This window comes from Manis pentadactyla, chromosome X, assembly GCF_030020395.1.
Source record: "Manis pentadactyla isolate mManPen7 chromosome X, mManPen7.hap1, whole genome shotgun sequence".
Taxonomy (NCBI): domain Eukaryota; kingdom Metazoa; phylum Chordata; class Mammalia; order Pholidota; family Manidae; genus Manis; species Manis pentadactyla.
The window spans coordinates 5,380,068-5,407,036 of record NC_080038.1 but is presented as its reverse complement, the minus strand read 5'-3'; the positions used below and the strand labels follow the sequence as shown (position 1 = coordinate 5,407,036).

General features: G+C 48.4%; 1 protein-coding gene across 3 annotated transcripts in view; it reads right to left on the bottom strand.

Moving 5' to 3' along the window:
* Positions 1-25,438, bottom strand: part of SHROOM2 (shroom family member 2) — a 112,793-nt gene extending 87,355 nt beyond the window's left edge. Inside the window, exon 1 of one of the 3 annotated variants that reach the window (XM_036913012.2) lies at positions 25,072-25,438. In XM_036913012.2, the coding sequence (XP_036768907.2) occupies positions 25,072-25,236 (165 nt within the window). In that variant the 5' untranslated portion in view covers positions 25,237-25,438. The remainder of the gene's footprint in view (positions 1-25,071) is intronic. The other 2 variants (XM_036913011.2, XM_036913013.2) reach the window with 2 other exon arrangements.
* Between the last annotated feature and the right edge of the window lie 1,531 nt (positions 25,439-26,969).

Below are 26,969 nucleotides of genomic sequence, written 5' to 3'. Positions count from 1 at the left end.
CTCTAAGTGAAAGAAGCCAATCTAAAAAGGCTACAGGAAAAAAAAAAAGGCTAGACTATACGATTCCAACTCGATGATTCTGAAAAGGTGACACTACGGAGGCAGGAAACAGATAAGATCAATTGAGCAGAGGACTTTTAGGACAGTGCAGATCATAAGGGTGGGTCTGTGCCATTACGTGTTTATCCAAACCTGGAGAGTACACACCATGAAGGGACCCAAAGGTGAACTAGGGGCTTCGGGCGAGTCGGAAGGGTCGGCGCAGGGTCACTGTCCTCGCAAATGTCCCACTCTGCCAAGTGGGGCTGAGAGACATGTGCCTTCCTCTCAGTGCCAGTATAAACCTAAAACTGCTCTTTCGAAAGTTGTCAGACAAGTCCAGATGTTACCCCTGTAATCCTACATTGCCTATCCACAAAGTCCTAATTGGAAAAAGTACCATGGAGACACCAAGGAAACAAGTCTGCATTTATTTTGCATGAAATCTAAAAGCCCAGGTTGGATTTATTTAATTTTTTTTTTTTAAGAACAAAGTCCTCCGCCATTGTTTTTTAAGATTCTTTAGAATCATGTAATTTTGTACCATTCGCATTAATTGCTTTGAAAGAAACCGCCCAAACAGACCTTCCCTTAGGAACTCAGGGACACTAGACATTATCCTGCCATAAACAAGTTGTGTGACCTTGGGGAGTGTCCTTCACCCCTCTGAACTTCAGTGTTTTCTCCAGCACATGAGAGCGTGTAACCAGAAGCCCTTTCTTGCCCTAAGGCCATTGGGGTCTACAGAGGACACCAAAGAAAGAGTGGGTGTGACTTTAGGAAATGAACCTTACCATGTAGAGAAAGGGAATGAGTGCCGAGATAGTGACAGGAAGTGACAAGGTTATACCAGTGACGAGGTGAGCTCCACCATCTCCAGGCTCCAGGAACTTACACCACCTGACCACAGTGGTACACGGTGAGCTAGCCACCCTGCTTTAAGAACGGGATGCCCTGACGGCTTCAGTCCACCCAGCACCCGTGTGTGGGGCACCTGCTGTGTCCACACTCCTCCTGAGCACAGACTCAAAGTGCCCTCCAGGGCCCACGGCACGCGGGTAACTCACTCTCCTTTCTGCCCATCAGCACGCCTTCCTCTTGAAGAAGCCCACGCTTCCCTCAGGTTCCCATCTATTGCATTCTCTTACCCCACTCCCAACAAGGGCCCAGCACCAACCCACACTAGGGACCGCGGTCCCTGGATAAAGTGATGGGGGGTCTCGGGCGGCCGTTCTCAGCTCAGCACTGCTGCTGTGCTGTGCTGTGTGAACAGGTCTCTGTGGTGGGGCATTGTGGTAGACCAATGGGTTTCAGCCCCGGGCAATTTCACTATGGATTCTGTGTGACCAAAGAAATGACAGTAGAATGTTCTTGGGGTGAAAAGGTTACACCCTACTTTATTTCCACGGTGGCAGGTCAATCACTAAAATCTCATCCACTCAGAGTGAGTCTGCACGCAGCAAGCCGGTCTCTGCCTCTGGGCCTCTGCCCACACAGACGTCCTTTGGGCCTCTGTCCTGGGCACTGCCACCACTTCAGCCTCGGCTCTGCTCTCCTGCAGCCTTGCAGCTGTGCCACCGTGTCACCCAGAGCACTGGGCGGAGCTCCTTATATAGAGTCAACAGCAACGCATTGCCCACATGTGTGTAGTGAGCTGGCCACCCAGGGTCAGGTGAGAATCCTGGCCCCAGGAACCTTCATTTAATCACAGGTGTCCTGTGCACTGGATGATGCTCAGCTGCGTCCCAGGCTTCCAGCCACCACATGCCAGCAGCCACCTCCCCACCAGCCATAGCAGTGACAATGCCTCCAGGCATGACCACATCACCGGGGAGGAGGCTCAGAAGGCAAGTCACCCCCCACCCCACAATCCCCCGGTTACAGCCTAGATGAGAATCCCAGACACGTGTGTGGGTGGGTGTGGGGGTCTGCTCACTGTGAGCATTCTTCCATGTTCCAGGGCCTCAGTACTCAGAGTTAGGGGGTTGCTACTGTAGCCGCTGTGGAAAGGGGACACCACCAGTGGAGACTCACAATTGGGTTATAAGCAAAAAATAACTTGTAGATTACACATCACCCAATACTTGAACATTTTTTCAGTCATGACCAAGGAGGGGGAATTTCAGAAACATTGGGAGAATGCAGAACGGAATTCTGAGTCTCGGACAAACTGGAAGTAGCTATCTTCACGAGAAAGCCAGAGAGAGAAACTGGCGGGCAGGGCATCCAGTTCCCAGACAATGAGAAACCTAGAAACAGAGGTGGGTCTGCCCCCAAGGACCTGCTGGCCCACCAGACAGGTAAGAGCGGGAGCTTGGCTTTCACAAGGCCTTCAGCTGTGTTGTTCCCTAGTAAATGGTCCATAGCTGGCCTGCAGTCTTCCTTTGCAGGACACCAGAAAGCATTTGTTAAAAAGAAGAAAAACACTTCCTGGGGTGCTGGCAAGCTAGCAATTCCCTCCTCTGCCTTGCAAGTGCACGGTCACATGAAAACCCTCACATCTGGCCACCTTCTGCTGCAGAAACCAGGACCAATAAATCTGCACTTTGACCCATTACAAGGTAGGTTTCTACTATAGCCAAGACAAAAGAGACATCAAGTATTTGACACCTTGACCTTGGCCAGGGGAAACCTGGTAAATCAGCCAGCCAGGTGGCATCAGGATGAAGCCAGCCCAGACTGGGTGACACAGTCCCATGCACACTTTACCGTTTGACAAGCAGCAGAGCCCAGCGACTCCCGGCCCCACTGCACCAACCCCCACAGTGCACACAGCACATGGGCTCCACATTCGGGCTCCTGCTGGCTTCCCCAGCTTGCTAGGGAGCTCCCGATTGCTCTAGCTGGGCCCACTCCCTACTCCGTGTGCCTACTTCCGGGTAAGTGGACTTCTGACTACCAAGCCTGCCTAATTTCCAGCTCTCCTAAGGGCTTGCACATGCACTCTCGTGAGGGGAACTGTCAGAGTTCTAGAAGACTTGTCAAGGAGATGAACGCTGGTACAGCATCACTAATCCCAAGATTTGGGTTTTTCTTTCCATTTCCTACCAACCTGATCACACTCACAAAGGTCAAGAGAAGAGGCTCCCCTCCCTCTTCCAGGATCAAACCATTACGCAACAGGCAATCTGAAATAATCCGATTTCCTGAAACCTTTAACTAATCCTCAAGAACACTGGATTGAAATGCTCTCCCAACTGAACCTGACCCTGCCTCCTATGGCACTAGGTTGCATCCTGAAAACATGCACAATAACTAACCTCGGGACCTACCCCGGCTAGAATGCCCTCAGAAGCACATTGAGGTCACTTTGCTGCAACAACCGGCATGCGCTCTTCTTCCGAGCTGAATCACACTTTCTGATTTATATACTAACTTCAGAAAATTCCTCATTTGTGATTCATCTTCAGCCAAAAGCAATTTCTCACCCCTGAGGTCTTTGGTCCCCTTTTTCACATATTAAAGAAGTTTCTCATCCCAGGACTGGGTTCCCAATCTTTGAGACCTGGAGCCCTCAGTGCATTCTTTTCACCCTAATGAGAAAAAGGGATGCAAGGAGCATATGGCCACCTGCTGTCTGGACAGAGTGGGGCTAGCACGGTCACTGGGAATCCCTGGGATTCCACAGCCAAAGGATGGCACGGTCATTGCCACAAGTGACCCTGGATGCCAACTCTTGGGAAAACAGACTGATCATTCCCCCAGCAAGGACATCTGGAAAGAGGGAAATCTGACAAATGCAGTGGGTAATACCATCCTGAGTATTACCAGAAACTTTCCAAAACACTCCAGCCCCCACTCCGACACCCTGTGTGATGTTTTTCTCCCAAGCTTAGATATGAGAGAACTGTGCTCCGAGATGGTAAGCGGCTGTCCAAGGTCAGTCCACAAGGAGGGGTTAGCATGGCTCTTCTCATACATGACTCTGTGATCTTTACACTACATCCTGCTGAGCAGTTCTGTTTAACTGTTCAAATGGAAATAACCATTGCTTTGCCGTTCATAAAAAGGTACGTGTATATGTGTACACAAATTTTGCACAAAAAACCCTCTAAGCATTCCAGTCATGCATAAACTGGAGAAAGTAACCCCAACAAAGTCCAGGTAAGCAGTTTTAAAAGCTATACATCTTCATAAAATAGATCCTACAAATTAGATACATTGATTTCATGTTGAAGGAACAGTCATAAACCATTGAAAAACGACTGTATTATTCAACAGTTAACACCTTAAACCAACAACAGTTTCAAATAGACAAGAGTGAATATTAAAAAATGTGATTAGAAGAAATATTTAACATTGATGAATTGGAAGGAATTTGCTAGTTATTAAAAGAACAAAAGCAGTGATAAAAGATGTGAATGCACAGTAACCAAAGCACCTTAATGCTGAAAAAGAACATAAATAAAATTAACATTTAGATTTAAAAATGGGAAAAAATCCATTAATATTGTTTGTACACATTTATACTCTTAATGTGAAAAATAGGAAAGTGTAATAATGAATAGGTAATTAGACAGGAAAGAAAGTATAGTTGTTTAATGAATACACAGAAATATTCCACCTCTGTAGTTACTATAGCAATGGAAGAGAAACATGCTTTAATATTTGGAAAATGTTTTTTAAAACATTACCTGGTGCTCACGAGTGGGCACAGGAATACAAATTGGGCTGAACATCTGGAAAGTATGCAACAGTTTGTATCATGAGACTTAAAAATGTATATACCATTTAACTCAAAACTATTCTAATTCTGATATCCTTCCTAAGTGTATCATCACATATTTGGACATAAAATACATATTAAAATGTACCCCTTATAATCTTACTATAATAAAATCTTGCTAAAAAAAAAAAAAGCTATACATCTAATTGTTGGCCACACACTTACACACCTTATTTGGCATTCAGTCCTTTCACTTCTGGAAGGAGACCTAGTAAATGGGAACAACTGGGAACTCAGGGGCTATCAAAGGAGTGGCTCCATGTCCCGGAGCCCACCTCCAGAGCCACAGGGACCAGCTGACCTCCACTCACAGCTCTGCCATCTACTGGCCTCCCGACCCTGGACTAATATAACCCCGAGCCTCAACGTCCAACAGCTGTAACATGCACAGAGTCACAACTTCCTCAGCTGTGGCCTGGAAGAAAACAAGTGCTTCCATAAAGCAGATGTGAGGAGTAAGTAAAATGAAGCAAATAAGGGGGAGGTTCCCAACCTCAAGCCTGCAGTCAGGATCCCATGGAGGGGCGTGAGAACGGCCCACCAATTCTCCGTGTGGGGCAGGGCCTGACACTGCATTTCTGACAAGCTCCCAGGGGCGGCTGATGCTGCTGACCCAGGGAGCCCACTCAGAGAATCGCCTCGGTGAAGCACTTAGCCTGGCACCTGGCAGGCTCCCAAGAACATAGCTTATCACCCAGCTCTTCCTGTTTTAAAAGCTCTGTGCTTCAGCCTCAGCACAGAGGCATTTCTTTCCCTTCCTGTGAGCCCAGCCGAAGCCTGACCCTGCTCCCCTGCACTGGCCAACGGAACCAGTGTGGTTCCTTGAGCTCAGAAGACACACCTTTTCAGGGCACCCGGGGGAGGCCCCCTGGCCAGGTGGCCCTAATCTTCTCATGCTTTGCAGAGAACTCGTGTGCCAGACTCCACACCTACCAGCCCGTGTAGGGTGCAAACGTGGGGCCATGACTCTCCCTCCACCCAGCTGCACATTTGAGTCTCCCGGTGGGCTTCAGAATCACTGACAGCTGGGCCCACCCCGTGATCCTGACCTAACTGATCCGGGCTGCGGCCTGGCCATCAGCAGCATGCAAGCCCCCAGGTGAGTCAAATGTGCAGCCAGGGCCCCAGTGCCCTGCGCTCCAGGAGATATAAAGTCGCCACGGACCCAGACCTGCCATGGAGTTTCCGGGAATCACTCTTCACTCGGGTCACAAAGCCCAGCAGGGGCCCTATGGCTTTTCCACTGCCCACTGTTCACAAGTGCTTGAGCTTCGGGTGAACTCTCCCAAATCTTGCTCATCCTGTGAACGGTGAGAATGTATATAGTGATTATGTCATTGTTGATAAATAAATCTTCAAGGGACCGAGAAGAGCTGAAAATAAAGTTATTCTTAGAAACAGATTTTTCAAACAAAATGACAGCCATCAAAGAAACGCTGTCTGGAATAACATTTAGATGTTATGACAACCTTCTATTACTGAGAAGTCTCTTCTGGGTCACCCAAGCCCAGCAGTGACACATAAGGTCAGGTTATTCATGAAAAGCATGGCTTTAATGACCACAGACCTGCTTACAAAATCCTGTGTGCAAACAGAAGGCAGAGGAAAGCAAAGGACCCTGGACCTCACAAAGGTCATGGCCTAACATCCACTGAGTCCCTGTAACGTGTCAGGCGCAGGGCAGCGTGGTGGCTAATGCTGATCCCATGAGAACCCTGGCCCACATGGCCAAGCCCTGCAGTTGTGGGAGAGCCCGGTACTGGGCCAGTGTAGTTGCAGGTGGCCCAAGGTCAAGGTGGAATCACTGGAGAGCTTACAACACACCGTTTTCAGGGTGTTCATATGAAACCACAGCTGGAGGCCACCTCCCTGCTCTTCAAGGTTTCCAGGTGACTCACGAGCACAACCAGTGAAGGAACCCTGGCTGGGAGGCAAGCAGGCCCTACCTTTCTTCGGTGCACACACACACTCCCTACTTACGGTCCACCGTGAACACAGGCTGAGCACACAGCATCTAATAAGGAATAAATGCACGGCCTACAGGGTTCCCAAGAGCTGTGCATTATCCTTAACAGCCAAGACTGAAGAATGACCTAGGCCAGGTGGCATCCGTATCAGCATTGATAGAAACACAGGATGAGACAGGGAAGTAACAACCGGCCTAACTTTCTCTAAGACATCAGCTGGTTAATTTTCTCACCCACAACTTCTATGGCAACAGAACAGCAAAAAATCCCCACCATTTTGCAAGAACCTAAATACCTTTCAAAGTTAAAATTAACACATGATGTCGCAGGGTTATTTGTACAAATATTGTTTTCTTGAAGCAAGAACTGATTACACAAGGAAGCTGGTCTCCACCGGGGAGAAAGTCATGGGGCCACCATTCAGTGAATGAAGCAGGCTTATAATACATTCCTTGTGCTTCATTGTATTCTTTAATATGGAGCTGCACAATTGTTTTCAACTTGGAATTTCCTAGATAGGGACCTTTAAAGCCACTCCAAGCAAGTATTATTCCTCATCTTTGAATTTTTATATTTAAGAGTTCTTTTCCCCAAGCTCCCAGTGTACGAACAGTGACCTTCCATCCCAGAGAGTTCTTCGCTGCTTTTATCCTGTTATATCTGCAAATGATGTATTTCATTAAAAGACACGAAACCCTTTGACTGCTGTCAAGAAAGCCCCCAGAATTGCGAGGTGGTGGCAGTTCCACTGAGTGGCTGGCCGCCCACACAGTTCAGGGGACACTCCTGGGAATGTCTGGCTTGCTGCGTCTCCTCTATGCCCCCCCCACCCCCCCCAGGATTTGAGGCATCAGGCAAGGTCCTAATGGGAAGAAACAGCTCCATCAACTGGCCCAGCCCGAAGAAGACCCTGCACAGCTACAAAGGGCAGAATTGTGTGCTGGGATCATGGGAGCACAGCGGGACTACTGATCTGTTGGCTGGCCTCCCAGTGCCCAGAAGGCTCCTCCAATGTCCCACCATTGTTCCCTGCACTCAGGGCTCTGCGTGCTGGGGGCTAGCTAAGAAAGGGTTCATGCAATCACTTTTGTCCAAATACCAGGTCCAAGACCTGCTTGTAAAACCCAAATGCGTTAATCCTGCAGGGATAGTCAATGGAAATTTCTAGGTTTATGGATCCCAACGTGTGTGTTCCCTTCTTTTACTGCAAATCCATGATCCTTTCGTGTTCGAACAGTTAAACTAAAAAGATTTGAGAGAAAACCCAGAATGTTCTGACATCTTTCACCTGAGATGTAAATGTTGTTTCTCCACATAAAACGGTTACAGGATTTCAGGATTACGACCAAAGGCAAAACAAAGGCCAAAAACCAAAAAGGACTTTGCACAGATCCTGTCTCTTTCTGAGAAAAGTAACTAGTAGCTAATGACATTTTCATGGCACGCTACACAATTTTACACGAATTGAAGACATAACTACAAAAAAAACCTCATTTCTTACGGCGACAATTGAAATGCAACCTTATGATTAACAACTTGAGAGCAAAACATTGAAAAGATATCTTCGATTACATAACTGATTATTCTAGAGTACAATTAATTTAGCAGTAGTAGTCACATAACAAGAATGGTTATTAATCTGTGCAAAATTACAGATGAATCATTTGATGAGTTAGTTTCGTGGTGACTGATACTATTTCTATTGCAGGACAGTTCGGGGCTGAGTCGCACACACAGATCTGGCTTTAAATACTGCAAGTGGAATTGGGTCCCCAGTGATCAGGCAGCTCAGCCCCAAGCAGTTTGGTAAGAACTGTCTCTCCCAATTACAATGAACTTTTAAATTGCCGCCTTCTCTGTTAAGCACAGAGACTCTACACATGGTCTGCAATCCCTTAAGGCAGTGAACACACTTCCAGGTAGAGACACACTCCATCACTGTTTGTTAGCGACCCAGGCAACTGGTCCAGCAGCTCTCTTGTCATTCCCTGAGCTACTACTGAAATCACAATTATGACATTCCATCCCCAAACAGGAACTGCTGGCTGCATGTTATGTTAATCAAGAACACACACAAGACTCTAATGTTCTCTTCCAGAGAAGCCTAAGCAACATCTGTCCTGTATGTTTGCAACATCCTTATTTCGACTCATCATCATTCATAAAAAGAAAATTTAAGTCAGAGTGACTCAAATGGTTTAGCTGGACTGCCACTTTTTAGTAATTCTTATTCTCAAAAGGATATTTTTCCCAACAAACTACTTTCCTTCCTCCAGAAGCAGTTGGAGCATGGAAAACGCACACATACAAGCCAGGCAGCCAAGTGCTTGTCAGGAACCACTGGGAGGAGACAGAGGCGCTGAGCACACCTGCTGCACATATCCCAGAGTGAGCTTGTGAAGGCAGCGCCTGTCCATCGCCCCAACTGCCCCCGGGCGGAGGGGAGGGCCAGGACTACCCGGATGCTCCTGTTTCCTCCACAGAGCTTTCTGGAGCTTGACCTGCATCCTGAAGCCAGGGGTCTCACCCCTGCTCAGCCCTCGCCACCACCAGGCAGGACGGGGAGAGGCGGGTGGCACCTGCAGCTGCATACCTAGTTCAGGTGCCATGTCCAGCATCCTCCATCCCAGGGCCAGGTGGGTCCCACTGGGCCTCGAGGGTACCACTCAGATCCTGGGCTTCTCTCTACCACCAGTCGGAGCCCTAGGCTTCTTGATGCCTCCCTGCACTCCTGCACCCATTTGCCCTTCTGCTGCCAGGGTGATACCTGCTACCACCTCCTGCCTTAAAACCCTCCACGGCTCCCGGTGCCACTGGGCTCCTGCCTGCATCGTCCCCTTCCTCTAACCTGCAGGAACAGAGGTGCCCCCCTCCCAGGAGCCTTTCAGCTGGGAAATACATATTTCCCAAGTATATTTGGTCTTCACCCACAGTTTCTGAAAACACGGCAGTCTTAAAGGTGAAAGAGGTGTTTTGTTATGTTAATGACAGGCTTTTGGACCCCACCCAAGGGCAGGGGCTGGAGGCTGAATAAGCCAATGGCCAATAATTTAGTCAGTCCTGACTATGCACGACTATGCAATGAAGCCCTCACAAAAGCCCCTGAGCAGAGCTTATCACTCACTTTCTGCCTGCTCTGGCCTGCCCTGCCCCTCTCTGCCTTCTCTGCTGGGGATCCTGCTTCTGGGTTGGAGAGAGCTTCTGTGTTTGGGGAACCAGACTGCTTCCACGTGCCACAAAGCCAGGCCCCAGGCTTCCCGAGGACAGAAGTTCCTTTACTCAGGACCTTGCCCTATGTCTCCCTTCATCTGGCTGTTAACTTGTACCCTTTGTGGTGTCCTTCATTAAACTGGTAAAGGTTAAATGTTTTCCTGAGTTCTGTGCGCCGCTCTAGCAAATTAATGGAACCTAAATGGGATGCCGTGGGAACCTCCCATCTGTAGCCGGTCAGTCAGAAGCACAGGGAATTGCCTGGGTTTGGGGATGGAGGGCAGTCTTGTAGCATGAGGCCCTTAACCTGGGAATCTGGTGCTATCTCCGGGCAGATAGCACCAGAATTGGGTTGAGTTCTCTGACACCCTGCTGGTGTTCAAGAATTGCTTAGTGTAAGTATGTGTGGGAAGACCCCCTCCCACATATTTGCACACACTGGAATCAGGTCCGGGTACCTGAATGAAGTTATACTACTATGACTACTGTGTATAATATTGTTACTATTATACACATATGTAGAGAAAAAGTACACCATTGCATTTGGTGTCAGAAGAGTGGGAACTGCACTGCCTCTTGGGCAAAAGGCACCCTCTGCCAGGGTGCCAGGACAAAGAAGGAGAGGGCCTGTGCACCTCCCCAGGCACTCAGCACACAGACTGTAGCTTCCCACCAAGGGGGCACACTCTGGCAATGGCTCCACACACAGCTCCAGGGCAGAGGTGCAGTCCCCACTTTGGCAAACCTCTACCGTCATTTGTACAATGGGAAATAACTGTGTCCACTTCACAGGATTGGTGGACACTCCCCGCTCACGCTGAGAGCAAACAGCAGCTGACGACAAGGCTTTAGAAACTGGTAGCTGCAGTCCTGAGGAGGAAGACATGCTGGGGACCGGCACACATGGTGCCTGGGGTGTCTGCGGGCCCAGCTGAAACCACATCTGTCAGAGCAGGGGGTCTGTATTCCCGTGGAGTCGTTATGACGAACGCCCATGAGTTCTGAAAATTTTTCATCTGAAGATTTGAAGATTGTAAAATGTTTAAATCGTTAGTTTTAATTGTGTTTAAGCAGCTTCAGAGCCAGAATGACCAATCCTATTCTTTTGATCTCTCCGAGGTATGATGCCCCTGCTGTGGTCTGGAATCAGGTACAACACCCGAGTGCGTGTGCAACAAGCTCAGAATCCAAGGAAAATACCCCAAAGAACTGAAAACACAGGCCCACCAAACAGACTACTATGTAAACGTGTGAACAGGCAGAAAGGTGGGTCAAGAGATGGCCATCAGTTAACGGATGGATAAACAAACGTGGGCCATTCCCACAGTGGAAGGTTATTCAGCCTAAAAAGGAATGAAGCCGTGACACAGGCTACAACACAGATAAGCCCCAAAAACACGCTGAGCAGAAGAAGCCAGACACAAAAGGCTACATGACATAGGATCTATTTATGTGAAATGTCCAAAGAGGCAATTCCACAGAGAAGGAAGTAGGGGAGTGGTGGCCAGGGGCTGGGGGCAGGGGCAGGTAGGGAACGGCTGCTAACGGGTACAGGTTTCTTCTGGGGGTGGTGAAATGTTCTGCAATTAGCATGACAGCTGTACAACTCTGTGAATATACAAAGACCACTGAACCATTCACTTTAAAAGGGTGAATTAAAAATTTTTTTTTAATTTTAGGACTCCAGGGAAAATAAATGCAGGCTGGCCTCCCTCCCTCACCTCTCCAGCCACCCCAGGCAATGGAATGGGCTTCCTCACTGAGGCTACACCTTCAATCTGAGAAGGTGCAGAACGACTGGGTTTGCAGGAGGAAACTCTTCTACACCCAGGGATCAGAATGCTCTCTGAGCCCCAAGGACCAGAAGGAAGTCACGCTGTGGATCAACCCCTACTTCAGTCCACAGGATGACCTTCCCTGTAGCGCCAGGCCCGGGCTTGATCGGGCCGACAGCCCGGGGTGCCTGTCACCCAGGCTGGCCGCCAGTTGGGCTCGCTGTCCCCTCTGCCCACCTCTCCTCAACATCCCTGTGACATTGAACTCTGGTCAAAAAGGGAACTTCACGTTATGCATCAGAAGATTGGAGACTGACGAAAATTAGACTTGGGGTGGATTAATGATTGTGCATTGAGTATTGACCCCCCTATACAGAAATTTATTGTTGTTAACAACTATTTGATCAATAAATATGAGATGCCCTCACAAAAAAAAAAATATATATATATATATAAACAGACTTCCAATTGTAAAATAAATAAGTAACCGGGATGTAATGTATAGCATAAGGAATATAGTCAAAATATTGTAACAACTTGGTATGTGATAGCTGGTACCTAGAATTATCATGTATATAAATGTTGAATCACTGTGTTGTACACCTGAAACTAATGTAATGTAATACTGTGTGTCAACTACCCTTCAATAAAAAAAAAAAAAAGGGAACTTCAGAAGCAGGTAGGACAGGGAAACACAGCCCAGGAGAGTAAGGGAAGGAAAGAGTCTGGACCTCTCCCCCACGCACAATGGCCTCTCCAAGGGCCTTTCACAGGGCTTCTTTGAAATGTGTGATCATGTCTCTTCAGGACACAGCGACACCAGGCTGCAAGCAATCTGGAAAGAAGACAGAACAATTGCTTTCCTCTCAGGATTCTAACAAACCGTTGTGATGTGTAGGCTTTTACTTAGTTTGATAGAGCAAGGGGCATCTTCACAGTTTGGACCAGTCCTCCTCCAGGTCTGCATTCTAGTTGTTTCCACTGCACATTACATGCTCTGACTTACGCCATGTTGCTCTGAGGCCTAGGAAGCATCTGTGTAATTTCGCTACAGCATGCAAGGCCATGTTCTTCAGAGTCACCTGAGAGATGCTTTCTTTAGCCTCCCCGACTCTTGGCCTCCCCACAGGTCCCTTGGCCCTGATTCACATAAAACGTACCCTGAATGACCTGCCTGGTCCTGGGGGTACTTTGACCTTCACTCCCCAACTCCTGGGCCTGAATCAAAGCAGCAGCACACACCAGCCTATCACAGACATAATCGACACTAGACTAGTGCCTCTGTACTATGTACCAGGCAACATCCCAGGATACTAAGAACGCATCAGAGCCAGTCTCTGCTCTCAGGGACATTCCTGTCAATCAGGCTCAAAGATGTTATTATGTCCTTGATTACACAGCCCACGAGGGGCACTCAGGAAGCCTCTGTGCTCAGGGAGGGAAGCCAGGGGCCACTGTGCCTGGGTGGTGCAACGTGGGCCCAGCCTTCCACAAAACCATGAATGGCTCAGAAAGAAAGCAGCAGAAAGAAACCTCTGTAAAGCCTCAAACAACATGGTTGGGGACTGGCAAACTCTCCCAAGCTGCCTGGCAAACTCAGCCTTGCCTCGGAATCATGTGAGGATCTTGTTAAAATGCAGAGTCTCATTCAGCAGGCCTGGGGTGGGGCTTCTGGGCGCGTTTCTCCCAAGCTCCCAGCTGCTGCTGCTGGTCCAAGGACCACACTTTGCCTAACCAGAGTCCAAAGCAGGGCTGTCCAATAGAAATATAGTAAGAACCATCTCCATAACATTCAGTATCACAGAAGCCACATTTTTAGAAAGCAAAAAGAAGTAGATGAAGTTAACTTTGATTAATATGTTTATTTAACCCCATAGAGCTGAAATATCATTTCAATGTGTCATCAGTATGAAGGAATTATTGAGATATTTTACATTTTTCTTTTCAGACAAAGTCTAAAATCCAGTGAGTATTTTCACTTACAGTATGCATATCAGTTTGAACTTGCCACATTTCAAGAGCTCAACAGTCACATATGACATGTAGTCACAACCTGGGACAGTATAGGACTAATGGACAAAGGCAGGAGGGAGGAGAGTGGAAGAGGAGGCTGGGAAATGGGCAGGAGCTAAAACATAAGGAACCTTCTATACCCAACTAAGGTGTCACACGAGGCGTTACTGAGGGCTTTCCAGCACAAGCATGAGAAGCCAATTGGCATTTTGGCAGATCCACTGCTGGAAGCCAGAAGAGTGTGAGTCATGGGGAGTCCACAGGCAATGTACATGTGAGTGTGGCTGTCCAGCAAGCTGGAATGGAGGCAGTGACACAGGGATGAAGAAGCCACAAACACAAGACATTCAGGCTCCAAAGGACTTGGTGCTCAAATGGCTGTGGAAGGACAAGGAGAAAGAGACATCAAGGATGACTCGATCTTTGAGGAGAAACCTATCAACAAGACTGGAAATCCAGCAGAATTAGAGAAGCTGAAAGAAGATAAATGATCTCTGTCTGGATCCCATTGAGATAAGGGGCCTCAGCAACACCCAAGAGGCCAGTGGAGAGACTGGGACTGCAGATGGAGATTTGAAAGTCGTCCGCATACATGCACTGCTTCAAGGAAGCGCCTGAGACCACCTAGGTGGGAGAGGAGAGACCAAGGAAGGACCTTAAGAAAAACCAGCACTGTAGCAGACAACAAAGGAAAAGAGTCCAGCAAAAGTCATTTCGATGATGGCCCAAAGGACAGGGAAACAATGAGTTTTCCTGCTGAGTGAGCCATCTTTTTCAGGAGGCAATTACAGCACAGGCAATTTGGGAATTAAGCTCTGTAAAAGCAAACCAAGTTCCTACCTCTGAGCAGAAGGAACAGCATCCTCAGGAACCAGCAGAGAACGTAAAATCTGCCCTCATGATAGAGGCTCTGATCAGTTTTCCCCAAAACACCAATCACTGAATATGGGGAATGAGGATACAAACAGTGCCCCCACCTCCACAGTGTCCCCCACCTCCCCACCACCCCAACCCCAGTTCAGAAACCTTAGTGGCATCAACTATGAAGATCTCTGTGGTTAAATCAACACAAAATAATGATTCATGCAGCAGCAGGCCTATCGTTTCAAGTCCAGATGTTTCCTCTCCAAACTTTCATTCAAGGTTCAGGGCATCTATAAACATTAAGGAAATTAAAAGAAACGCTGCACATACCAAAAAGGCACATAGTTGCTTTAAAGACCGACCTATTTGACCAACATAAAGCACTCAGTTTTCCAAAGTTCGGGTTGTGTTTTTTTTAATATTGCCTGTTTAAAAAAAGCTAAATGATAAAACTCGATATATTCTGCAATAACAAAAACAGGTCATTCTTTCAATTCCAAGTGGCATGCATGAAACTAAGCTTTCTCTAAGCTTCACCTGATTCCAAAGATTGTTGATAATGTCATTCTTAAGAGAACTACCTTCAAGGAACTAATTACATCGACGTGGTACAAGGAATCCCACAGAGATGGGGAAAATGAATTGATACAGCTATACCACCAGAAATAAACTATGTTTTGGGCTAGTGATTTATTTTTCTCCCTTTATTTTAGATTTTTTCAAGATGGTTTTAAATGTTTCTGCCCCAAGAAAAAAGTCACTGTGCTTACAAATTTACAAGCATATGTATAACTAGCACAGCTAAGTATCACCGTGCATACAAATTTACAAACATACATAATTAACATAGACAGATGGCAGAATTTTGTCAGCCTCAGCATTTGCAAACCATAGGCAAACACGCACCTTCACCTCCTTGGAAAGTCTGGGAGGGCTCATGGTCCCGAGGCTCAGGGCCTCTGGTCCCCCCCTACCCCTGCACCTTGTGAAGCTGTCTTTAGGCTTGTATACCTGTCCCTTTGTTTGATGGTCTAATTCAAGTGTTTATGTTCTATTTTCCAGAGGGGGAAAAAAAAGTAGTCTGCCATACAAGATTATAATTAATTAGTCTGATAAAGGCAGCCGTGTTCATGAGAATTCCACATGTAACAACTCCCAGGCAACATATTCTGCCCTTTAGCCACAATGGTTAAGGAAAGCACAATTCAACAAGGAGAAAGGTCCAATTCCTGACATCATACTGGCAGCTAGCCACCCCCCCTCCTCTCCTCTCCTCTGGCCAACCCTACCTGAGGACTGATTATCTGGACTGGGGATTCTCCCTGCCTCTGCCCCACTTCTCCATAGCTCCCAGGCAACCACCTGCAGGGAGCAGACCACAGAGCAAGAGAGGGTGAACATTAAATCATCAGGTGGAAAGAAGCTGAATCTACGGGCATACACGTCTCCTTTTAAGTAATAAGTATGCAGGGAACAAAGTACCTGCTAACTGGACATGCACAGCAATTCCTTCTACAAAGTAAATAATCATTCCCTCCTGTACAGGTATACATGAAGCATCGTCTCTTAAAGTCAGGTGTTTTGTTAAAAGGCAAACTTTGATTTCTCCCTGGATTTCACCTGTTAGAATAATCTCTCTCTTGTAACGAGTAAACCAAGAAACGTGTAATGGCCCCGACACGCCAAAGGCTCATCTCTTGCTCATGTACTGGTACTAATGGGAGGGTAACCGTGTTCCAGGCATCACGGTAGCCTCATCAGCATAGGTCGGACTTCCCTCCAACCGGAAGAGGGGGAAAGAGGGCAGGCTGAACCGGCAGGCCTCACTTTCATCTGCTTTCATCGGGTGGAACTGTCACGTGGCCACACCTGGCCACAATGGAAGCTGGGATCTGTCATCCAGCAATGCGTCCACAAGAGGACACATGGGCTCTGGTGAGCAGACAGTGTCTCCGCCAAGTCTGTGGGTCTAACTGTACGCCCTGAAAGGTTTTCTCCAGCCAGAGAGCGAAGCAGTGAGGAAATGGTGTCTGTTGTCTTGGGGATACTGGACCTTTATCTTTCCTACTACTTTCACTTCCCAAAACCACTGTTCTAAAGTCCTGTTTTTCTGAAAATCACATTGCTCTGAGAGACTTTTCACTGATATTATAAAAAGAAGAAGCACTATTATTCAAAAAATATTTTTGAGGGAAAAGAGGAAATGATGACTTCCAGTGGGGGGTGTAAATAACGTAACCAATGAATTGGTGCTGGGCAAGAGATGTGGATTTTAATTAAATTCTTCCCTTCAAATCCAATACTATGCAAAATCCGTAACAAAATCTCTAGGAGACAATAAAAATGCTACCGTGCAAAATCCAGCTCCAAGTCTTTCCATAGTAAATTGGTGGGTCAATACATCAACATTACTTTTTATATTTTTCAAATTCTTAATGAAATAGGATGTAGTCATGAAAAGGAGGAAAGGAGAGGAGAGAAGGAATTTAAATTTACTAGAGCTAACTTTACATACTGCCTCCTTTAAACCTCACCGTAATATAATTTTAAAAATGGTAATGATTCTAGTTTGACAGACTGAGGATAAAGGATTAGAAAAGGTTAAGGGTGGAGCGCAAGATCCAGCTGCAAATGCAAGCTTTGCCACTCATCACTGTGAAGACCTTCCCTCCCAACTGGAACCACTGTGGCCAGCGGAGGGGGCAGGGGTGACCTCTCTCCCCTCCCTGAGCACAGCAGTGGTCCCCTCAACTGGCAGACCTCCCTTCACCTTTGAGATCTGCCCTACACCAGAAGCTTATCTTCAGGAGAGAAAAAAAATTACTGTCTGACGAGGACATGACCAGCCCAAAAGAAACAACCACAGCTATGGCCTTAAAGGAGTCCCCAGGGAAGCAGCCTCACCAGATCACTCGCCCACACCCACCCAGCCTCCAACGCAGGTCGTGATGCCCCACTCTGAAATTCCCACGGACGGCAGCAGCACTATACATTCAACAGGAACCTCACAGATGGAAGAGCAAGGGCAAAACAAAGCTGCAGAGCTCAGGAGCGCCCTCTATGCAGCAAGAAGACATTTTGAAAAACCAGTATAATATCCTCAAAGGTAGGAAAGAGGAACCATGGAACAAGATGAGTATGGTATCAAAAAGGAACATTCAAGGGCAGCAACGACAACAAAAGAACCTTTGCAATTTAAAAAAACTGAGCACACAAATTCAAAACTCAATGGAAGGACTCTGACATAAGGTTGCATGAAATCTCCCAGGAACAACAAACACACAGAGAAATGAAAAGTAAGTCTGCAAAAATTAAGAGCCAGTACAAAGGATCAAGAAACAGAAAGGTCCGTTCTCACTCCAGCTACAATTTTAGAAGGTACAGCATGGCCCCCTACGACAAACAATTACTCTGTCCAAAGGTCAACAGTACTAAAGTTGAAAAAACCCTCTTCTAACCCAAATTATGGTGTGATTACATAGCGAGTATGGGAGCCCAAGAAATATGCCTGGGTAGTTGGTGGCAAGGAGGTTATGTGAAACAAAGGCCAAACCCCAGTCTTCCATAGTGGGAAGTCCACGGTTACCCCTAACAGGAACAAACAAAAATAGCAGCAATACGGAAAAGAAGCAAATGCCAAAAGATATCAGCTAAACTGTTTCTAGAGTTATCTCTAGGGAAGGGGAAATGACAGAGGAGGGAGCTGCTGATAGGAAATAAGCCCTGAAGAGCTACTTGGTTATTTAAACTGTACAAGAACCACTTTGATAAAAATAAAAAGTCAAGAAGATACACTAACATTCTGTCTCTTTCCTTCCACTAATAAGCAAAACTGTTGCCTTTAAAGTACTCAGATTCTACCCTGTCTGGTTACTGCTGACCTTCAAAATTTGCCTTTGATCTCAAAGTCTCAGTCACCTCCCGCCAAAAGGAAACCCAAACCCAACCTTTCCCAGCCCACGCGGAGAACTGTCCCTCCTTCCCCATCCAACACAGGTGGCTGACATTCCCTAAAACTTACCCCAGGAATTTTTTTTTAAAGCCCAAGTTAAAAAAAAATGTTACTCTTGCTTTGCTATTGAGAATATCCTGGCTTTTCAGAACAACCTTATTGGTTTGAACCTAAAATAAGGTTAGTCCGATTCTTTTTTTTATGTTGCCCGATTGTTCTACTAAGCTATGCTACCCCGAAGAGAAGTGTTAGCGTTCACACTGGGAAACGGTTACAGCCTCTGTCAACTAGATGCAAATATTTGACTCAACAAGGTAACAGAACAACAATTCTTTCAGAACATACTCTCTCCGTGTTACACACCAGCAAAGTTTTAAGAGTACAAAGCCAGCAACATGCAGCCCTCAGCCCTTCCAAAATCCTGCATGGGGGTGAAAGTTTTTGGCCTGGAGGGCCGTGGCTTGCAGAATTTCTCCTCAAAGTGTTGCCCCCTTCCTGACTATGGCATTGGAAAGTAAACATTAAGACCTGAATAAAAAGTCCATTCAGTCTTTAAACCCTTAAATTATCTTGTCGAATGTTTACACTGTGCCGCATGTACAAAGAAGAGAAGCTGCACAGAGCTCCTCAGAAACCCACAAATCCAGGTTTATTTGCATGTGGACACAAAACAGCTCTGGCAAGAACACAAATCCCAATGCTTTCCAAATAGAAAAACCAGCCCTTTCCAAGCCAGGAGCCCAATGTCTTTGGCCATGAAATAGAAGGGCGAGTTTTAGAAATACCAGCTCTTTAGGACAAAGTGAAAACAACTGTTTTGGTTTTGTTTTGTTTTATCAAGGTATCATTGCTATACAATCTTATGAAGGTTTCATATGAGCTACACTGTGGTTACAACAAGTCTCCCCCAACCCCCACTGCAGTCACTGTCCATCCGTGTAGTAAGATGCCACAGAGTCATTACTTAAAAACAATTGTTTTTATGACAGGTTCATTATCATACCGTTCTACATTTAGCTTGTGGGCAAACCAGTTTTCTTTTTTTCTCGAAAGATGAATGTTTGGGCATGTTAAGAAATACAACTGAACAAGGAAATCCAAACCCATCCTGGTACAGATATTTGATGCAGCGCTTAAGTTTTATTTGTACAGGTTTTCACACTACAGAGCCTCTAGATTTCTAGATGTGAGTCAAGCTAGATTAATACCTAAGAAAGGAAGAATCCTCTAACCGTTGAACCTCAAAGCTCCAGCCACCAGACCTTGAGATCTGACTTTAGACTCAGCCTGACTTCCTACGCCCACCCCCCACCCCCTGTGCCCAAAACTCTTCCTGAGGACCAAGGATGGGAACTCAGCAGGGCCCACGTAGGTGTAGGCTGGACAGCGTAATAAAGATATACTGGCATGCCAGTTGGCACGGCAGGTCTACCAACTGAAAGAAAGGGGCTTTCAGCACAAGAAAGAAAACTCACCTTTCTTTTTTTACCATACTATCAATTTAAATACAAGTGAGTCTTCAGAATTACACTCCTAACAACTGGAAAAACTGCGGCTGGCCTCAAAAGGGACCAGGATCTTGATGCGAGGAGTTGCTGGGGCCAAAACAGCAGCCTCGGCCCCTGGGTGTGCTGAGGTGGCTTCTCCCAGCCACCACAGATTCCTCCCAGACACCTGGAAAAGCCGGCATTCCCAAGCACGGGCACTGCCGGGGATTGTACCTAAACACAGACATCGCGCAACATCCACGGAGAAGTTCAGATCCGAGGGTTCCTGGTCCATCACTCAATTCAACAGGTGCCTCTTTTTAAAACCCGTTACTGATATGGAGAAAGCTTGGTTCTTGGAAGCAAATATAAGGACATAGGACTGAAAGAAAAAAGAGGGTATGAAGAGAAAAGAGGGAATGCAAACTCAATAGTCCAAGCAGGTTTATTGCTGAACCTGAGAGGGACCCCCTTGTCCTGGCCAGCAGAACAAAGGAAAGGGAGCCTCTAACAGGTCAAGAGGCTTTTTATGGCCAGGGTTTTCGGTGGGCTCTTTGGGGGGAGGAGTCAGGGGGAAAGGTGGCTTGTGCTTGCTGACGTGTCCTCTGGAGAATGCTTGTAGCCTAAGTAAGATGACACCTAGGTCTCTCTGAGATGGTGGGTGGGCTTGTTTGAAAGGCGGCCTTCAGGTCCAGATTCTATCAAGGACAACTTGTCCTGACCAATGTCACTGCTCATTCTGAGCTCGCAGGTCCCCAGGTCACCGAAGACCATGACTTAGCAGGGCCCCATAAAATCAAGCCCTTTCAGCCACAAAGGAAGGTGTCATGCATGCTCCGTGCCCACCAGCACCACCCACCAAGGCCCATCTGTGCCCTGAGCCTTCTGACATCAGGAGCTCTGGATAACGGTCTGCCACCTGGCTCCATGCACAGCCCCAAAATGTGCAAGTTCCCTTCCACCCACCTTTCCCCACCTTCTCCATCCAAATTAGAAAGGCCATTTAAGGACTTTGTGTCTTGTCCAAAGAAATGTTTTAACAGTCTGGTGCCCCCTGAGAGGGGGAGGCAGTTTGGGAGCAGTTTTATTCCCCAGAGGCAACCTGAAAATCATCCACTTGCCAAAGGAGCTGCCCTTGGGACCAGGCCAGGCCCTAATTAACATCTACTCTGCAGCTTCTGTCCAAGGCCCTACTCTGACATTTTTGGGGGCAGAGAAAGACGGGAGCTTTAAGAAATAGCACAAAGAAGGGGCTGAGGCTTCATTCCTTCCCCCCTTTAACAAGCACTACTGAGGCTGCAGGGGGCCAGCTGACACCCAGCTGGTGCACTGAATGCTTCCTAAGGAATCCCTTACTGCCTTCTTGGAATTCTAGCCCCTTCCCTAACCCCACTGAGGTTTTACATCTGCTGAACTGATGAGCAAAAGGAACATGCAAAAACAGGACACCAAGGACATCCATGGCACCGACTCACCCAGGTCCTGGGCTGTCCTGCTTTCAAGTGCACCCTCAGAAATACTAACAGCTCAAAGTCTATTTTCTTAGGACATGGACACTATTTCTGCTCCCTCTCCAACAGCAGCATGGAGAAACGGGTTTCTGTGCATTTCCCAGCCACAGTAAAACGACAGGCTAAAAGTCAGGTGACAGATCCAGCATCCACCTTTCAGTGGAGGTCTGGTGGGACTTGACACACAAGCACTTCAAATTCCAAGAATGCCACTCTGGGGAAGCTGGTATCCCTCTAACTTCAAACTAGACCCGGAAGAAAAGACAGTCCTTACCCAACAGCCCTGCTGACTATGCCCATAAAACACAGCTCCTGGGAGTTTCTGCTTGATTTCCTTTTTCCAGCTACAAAAATGCAGATGAAGCAAGTATTTGTTTGAGTTTTACTATGTAAATAAAGCCTATTATCAGGGCCAGTGCTTGGGAAGCAAATAGCCCTCCATGCAAACTACCCAAAAGGCCAGTGTTCAAAAAGAATAAAGCATGAGCTTTAAAAAGCTAAAAACCCTTTAGAAGCAAAGAGCAATTTTGCCCCAAAGGGACATTTGACAGCATCTGGGGACTTCTGATGGCTGTCACACCTGGAGTAGGGGTACCAGGTACCAGTACCATCAAGTGGGTGGAATCTAGGGTTGCTAGTGAACCTCCTGCAATGCACAAGACGGCCCCCACCACAGAGAGCCAGCCAGCCCAGAATACCAACAGTGCGAAGGCGGAAAAATCCTCATCTAATGGATGTGACAAAGTTACTTAACATGGCACTGCCAGTGGTTCTAGACAGAGCAGAGGCAAAGCAGGAACATGTGGGATCAAGAGCTGGTCCTCATGGAATTTCCCATAGCGTGCCAGGTTTGTGACCTCAGGGCTTCTGTTTAGCCTCCCTTGGCTTAGCTGTTTCACCTACAAAATGGGCTAATAAAATGTCTCCATCTGAAGATCAGGGACTGCACAAGCCTTCTTCTTGGCATCTCTCCCAGTTCTGAGACGTGCACGCCTATGAAGCTGTCAATGAGACCCCCCATTATCATGAAACAACTGTGTCCTCTTATAGTAGATCAAGTTACACCCAAGTCAGATTCTCTTAAATAGAAAATGGGTTGTGTAATATCCCAGGGGACTAACGTTTAATTACTTAATTACAAGGTGTTTCAAAAGGAAAAAAAAACTGTTAGAATTATTATTTAATGTGCCCTGAAGATTTTTCGGTAGCTATTGGGAAAGGGTGATTCAGAGCTTGGCTTAATCCAAATTCGGATGGTGGAACAATATGCCCCAGTCTCCAACTCAACAGACGATTTTCATTCTTTAACTGGTTTTAAATGGACACACTTCATCCTTTTCTCATAATGTGACAGTTAATTACCAGCTGTTAGATTGTAAGCAAGCATCACTGATGACTTAATCTGGGAGGAAAGACAGGTGCATGAAGTACTGCGAATACCATGCAACAGGACGTGTGGTTAACAAGTATTGATGTACTTGTGCAAGCAGCCCCTGTGCATGTACACACTAGCATATGTGGAAATTTAGTACAGAAGTCCCAAACTGTCCAGACTCCTCTCCATCCTAAACAAAGAAACCACAAGATTCTAGCCATGTTGGAGCATCTATAAAAACTAAGCAGCTACTTAAGGGAGGGACATATAAGATGTCACATAAGAATCACAAACATTTTTATTTCTGCAAAATCCTGATGCACAATCCAGAAAAGCTGAGCACACACTATCATCCTGGCCCCAAACACTTAAAAAAGAAGAAACCTTAGCAACTACCCAATGTCTGTGAGAGCTAACAAGCCAAATCAGTAGCAAACTTCCCCAAAAAGGCCCCAGTGTGTCCACTGGGTTTTACTGACAGCCTCCTTCAGTTTGAAGCGGGGCGGGGGGGGGGGCCCTCCTGGACAGGGACAACAGAAAGCCACTAACAATACACTAGGTATTTTAGAACTTGGGGTACCTGCAGAAAAGAGGAGGTGCTCTAGGGTCCCCTTCTGCAGCTTAGTAAAAACAAAAATTTTAGAGTTTAAGGGACTTCCAACTTTCTTACACCGTGTAAAGTCGAAAGGCAAGACTTCACCTTAAATAATGTTTCACAGTGTATTCGATCTCCTATAAAAATAAGTCTGAGGTATGTTGCACTGTGCACCTTGTTTAAAAGGAATACGGGACATGCTAAAAGTCTGAGTCATTTGCCTGGCATCCTTTTAAATTTTACCACCAGAAGTGCCTTGAAACCTTTATTAAAAAGGCATAAACTAGCATGCTTGAATGCACACATATGCAGGAAAAGGCCTGCTGGGCAAGGTGTCCACAGTATGCTCACCATCTTTTTCCAAGAATCCAATTCCTTAACGGTTTACAGGTTAGTTAAGTTTTTATAATAACAATGACAACCTCTTTCTGTAGTTCAACGTAAGTTCAAGTGCACATCTAAACAAGGGTTTCCCTCAAAGTCCCTAGTTTTTTAAATATAAAAATGAGAGAAAGAATAGAAAAGTCTGGTATCTCAATTGGTATCTGAACAACAAAGCCACACCACTTTCCAAACTCATTACAGCAGGGTTAGGAGCCACTTTATTTCTTCCTGCTGCGGTGAAACAGTAAAGCAGAGAAAACTAGAAAGTCACCTTCACACACTTCTGGTAGTAGCCAAGGATTTTTACACTTTAAAAGGAACTTTGTCCCTAGGAATGGCCCAGCCCAACCTTTCCCAGAGAAGCTGATCAATAGACACTTTTAACCGGAAGAAAACTGGATGATTGGTTGTCGTGTTTTGACCGGTTTTATACAGGTTGGGCTGGTAAATTTCAAAATGGATTTTTTTTTCTTTTCTTAGACAAGAGAATTCAAAGTTCTAAATCAGCACCCCTCCCACCTCACACATATATATGCAAAACACATTCCTGATGAGGCACACAAGGAATTTCTTAGTATTGCAGCTAAAGGACGATGAACAGTTTCTGTACGTTTCTGCAGATATCCAGAGCGCCGTGGATCTAGGGCTGGAAGCCGAAAGTCAGTAAATATTGATGGGCTGATGGGAATAGAGAATGGGCTGGCGGCGGCGTCCTAGTCTAGGTTTCCTAGTGATAAGCGGTGCAGGTTCAAGGGGTGCAGAAACAAAGACCTAGGGCGGCAAGAATGGGTCTGCTAGACCTCGGGAGGGGTCTGCTCGGTCCACCCTGGCACAAGAGAATGTTCCTCCCTAACCTCTGGGTAGCCCCACAGGTGCAAGCCGCCGCTGCGGAGGCCGGGGCTGACAGGGGACCGGGTCAGGCCTCTTCTCGGAGGGGGAAGGGAGGGGACCCGGAACAGAAGCCATTTAAACTGCGCTGCGCTGGGGGCCAGCAGGGCTGGAAGCCACCGCGGAGCGGCTGGAGTGTTTTCGGGGGCGCGTCTCCCCACGTCCCCGCAGGTGACCTGGGTAGATGCGCGCCCGAGGCCAGTGCACGATCAGGCCGCTCCCTCCGGTGTCCCCACCCACAGCCACCTCCGGGCTGTCACCGTGTGGGTCCCGCGGCCGCCTTACCTTGGTGATGACCAGCGGCTCTCCGTGCTCGCGGCCGCCCTTCAGGGTGAAGCCCCACGGGGCGCCGCCGCTCAGCTGCACCTCCACCAGGCGACCGACGTCGGCCGCCCGCACCTCGGCCTCGGCCAGGCGCTCGGGCCGCGGGCGGGGATCGGCACCCTCCATGGCGCGGGGCGCGGAGGCGGCTCCCCGCTCAGTCCCCCGGGCCCGCCCGGCCCGCGCCCATGCACTCCGGGGAGCACCGGCTGGCCGAGGGCGAGGGAGGCTTCGAGCGCCCGCGCCGCCACCGCCGCCGCCACCGGCGAACTTAAACTGCAACTTAGGAGGAAAGTGCCGGCCGGAGCTTGCAGCGACCCGGGAGCGCGGGCGGCGCGGCGCGCGGGGGAGGCGGGCCCGGTAGGGGAGGGGAGGGGCGGGGAGCGGCGGGGAGGGGCGGGGAGCGGCGGGGCCGGCGGGCAGGGCGCGGAGCTGGGCGCGCGTTCGGGCCCCGCGAGGTCCCTGGAGGGTGGGAGGAGCGGGAGCTCGGGCGCGCTCCTGGACCCGCGCGGCCGCCAGGGTGCGGGGGCCGAGGCGCCCGGGGTCCCGCGGTTACCCTGAGGTGGGGGTGTGCCCGCCCAAGGGACCTCGCGCCGCGGGCCGGGGCACGGGCGGGGGTCGCGCGCTCGGACACCCGCGCTATCCCGTGGCGCAAGTGCGCGCGCTCGGTGTCCGAACCTGGCGCCCCCAGGTGCCCGGAGGGTAGGGGGCAGGAGCGCGCGCCCAGGTCTCCGCGCGGCACAGAGCGGGCAGGGGCGCGCCAGTGGAGGCGGGCGCGAGTTCTGGCCTTTGGTCCCGCGCCCGTACCAGGCTGCCCGGGAGGCCGAGTCTCGGCAGGTGAGGCGGCGGGAGCGCCCGCAACCCACAACAGCCTCCATCTTGGCGCGCGCGGCCAGTCCGGTGCCCCCGCCTTTGTTCTCGCGGGCTACGGGCTGCCGCGCAGGTGAGGCCGGAGGCGCGGCGGGAGCCCCCTGCGGGCCGGAAGGGGGACCGGCCTGGAAGCGCGGACGCACCCTGTGGCCCGCCGCGGGCCTCGGCCAGGAGCCCTCTGCGCGCGCCCAGGCTGCCCCGACCCTGCCCGCGAGCCCCGCCCGCCACGCGCAGCCGGGACCCAAGCGGGGCCCTCCGGAGAGCGCTCGGAAGGGCCGGGCCGGAGAAAAACACTGGGCTGGTCCCGGGGGAACTGCCCGGCCGCCCGCAGATCCTCCCCTGCAGTGCCCAGCCCGGATGAGGAAGTGCTTCTTCTTGGCTCTTCCTAAAGTTAACAGCCCGGGAAGTCCGCTCTCACTTTCATAGAACTGTACTACAAGGACTTCATGTCCCACCACGCGTAGCCAACAAGGGGACGGGGTGGTCTGAAATCACTGGATGCTCGTGGACAGAAAAGGTGCGCCATCTATTCCTGTCCCTTTTCCATTTCCATAAAATTCCACTCTAAAAAAAATAACTGCATTGATAGCTATTTGCGTGCTTTGCAAAAAACGCCTTTGTATTAGCTTTGCACGTTGGTGAACACCTGTTCTTTAAAAGCCAGGAACTTTTAGCAGGTAATGATGCTGGCAGCAGCCATCAAGGACAGTGCTGGGGACGCAGTGGACACAAAGAGTCAGGGTCCCTGCCACTGTCCAGACGGAGGAATCTCAACTCTGCTCTGTCTTCAGCGGTCAGGTGAGGGATTTGCATTCTGTAGCCTGCATTCTATGGCTGATCCTTTTGTGTCCCATCCAGGCAATTGAAGTAAAGGCACCACTTGCACTCCGCTCCTGTCATAAAGCTGAACATTGGTTACTGCCCATAAGTAATTTCCAAGCTACAGTGTTCAGAATGCCTCTAGTTAAAGCAATGAGGTGACTTTTTTCTTT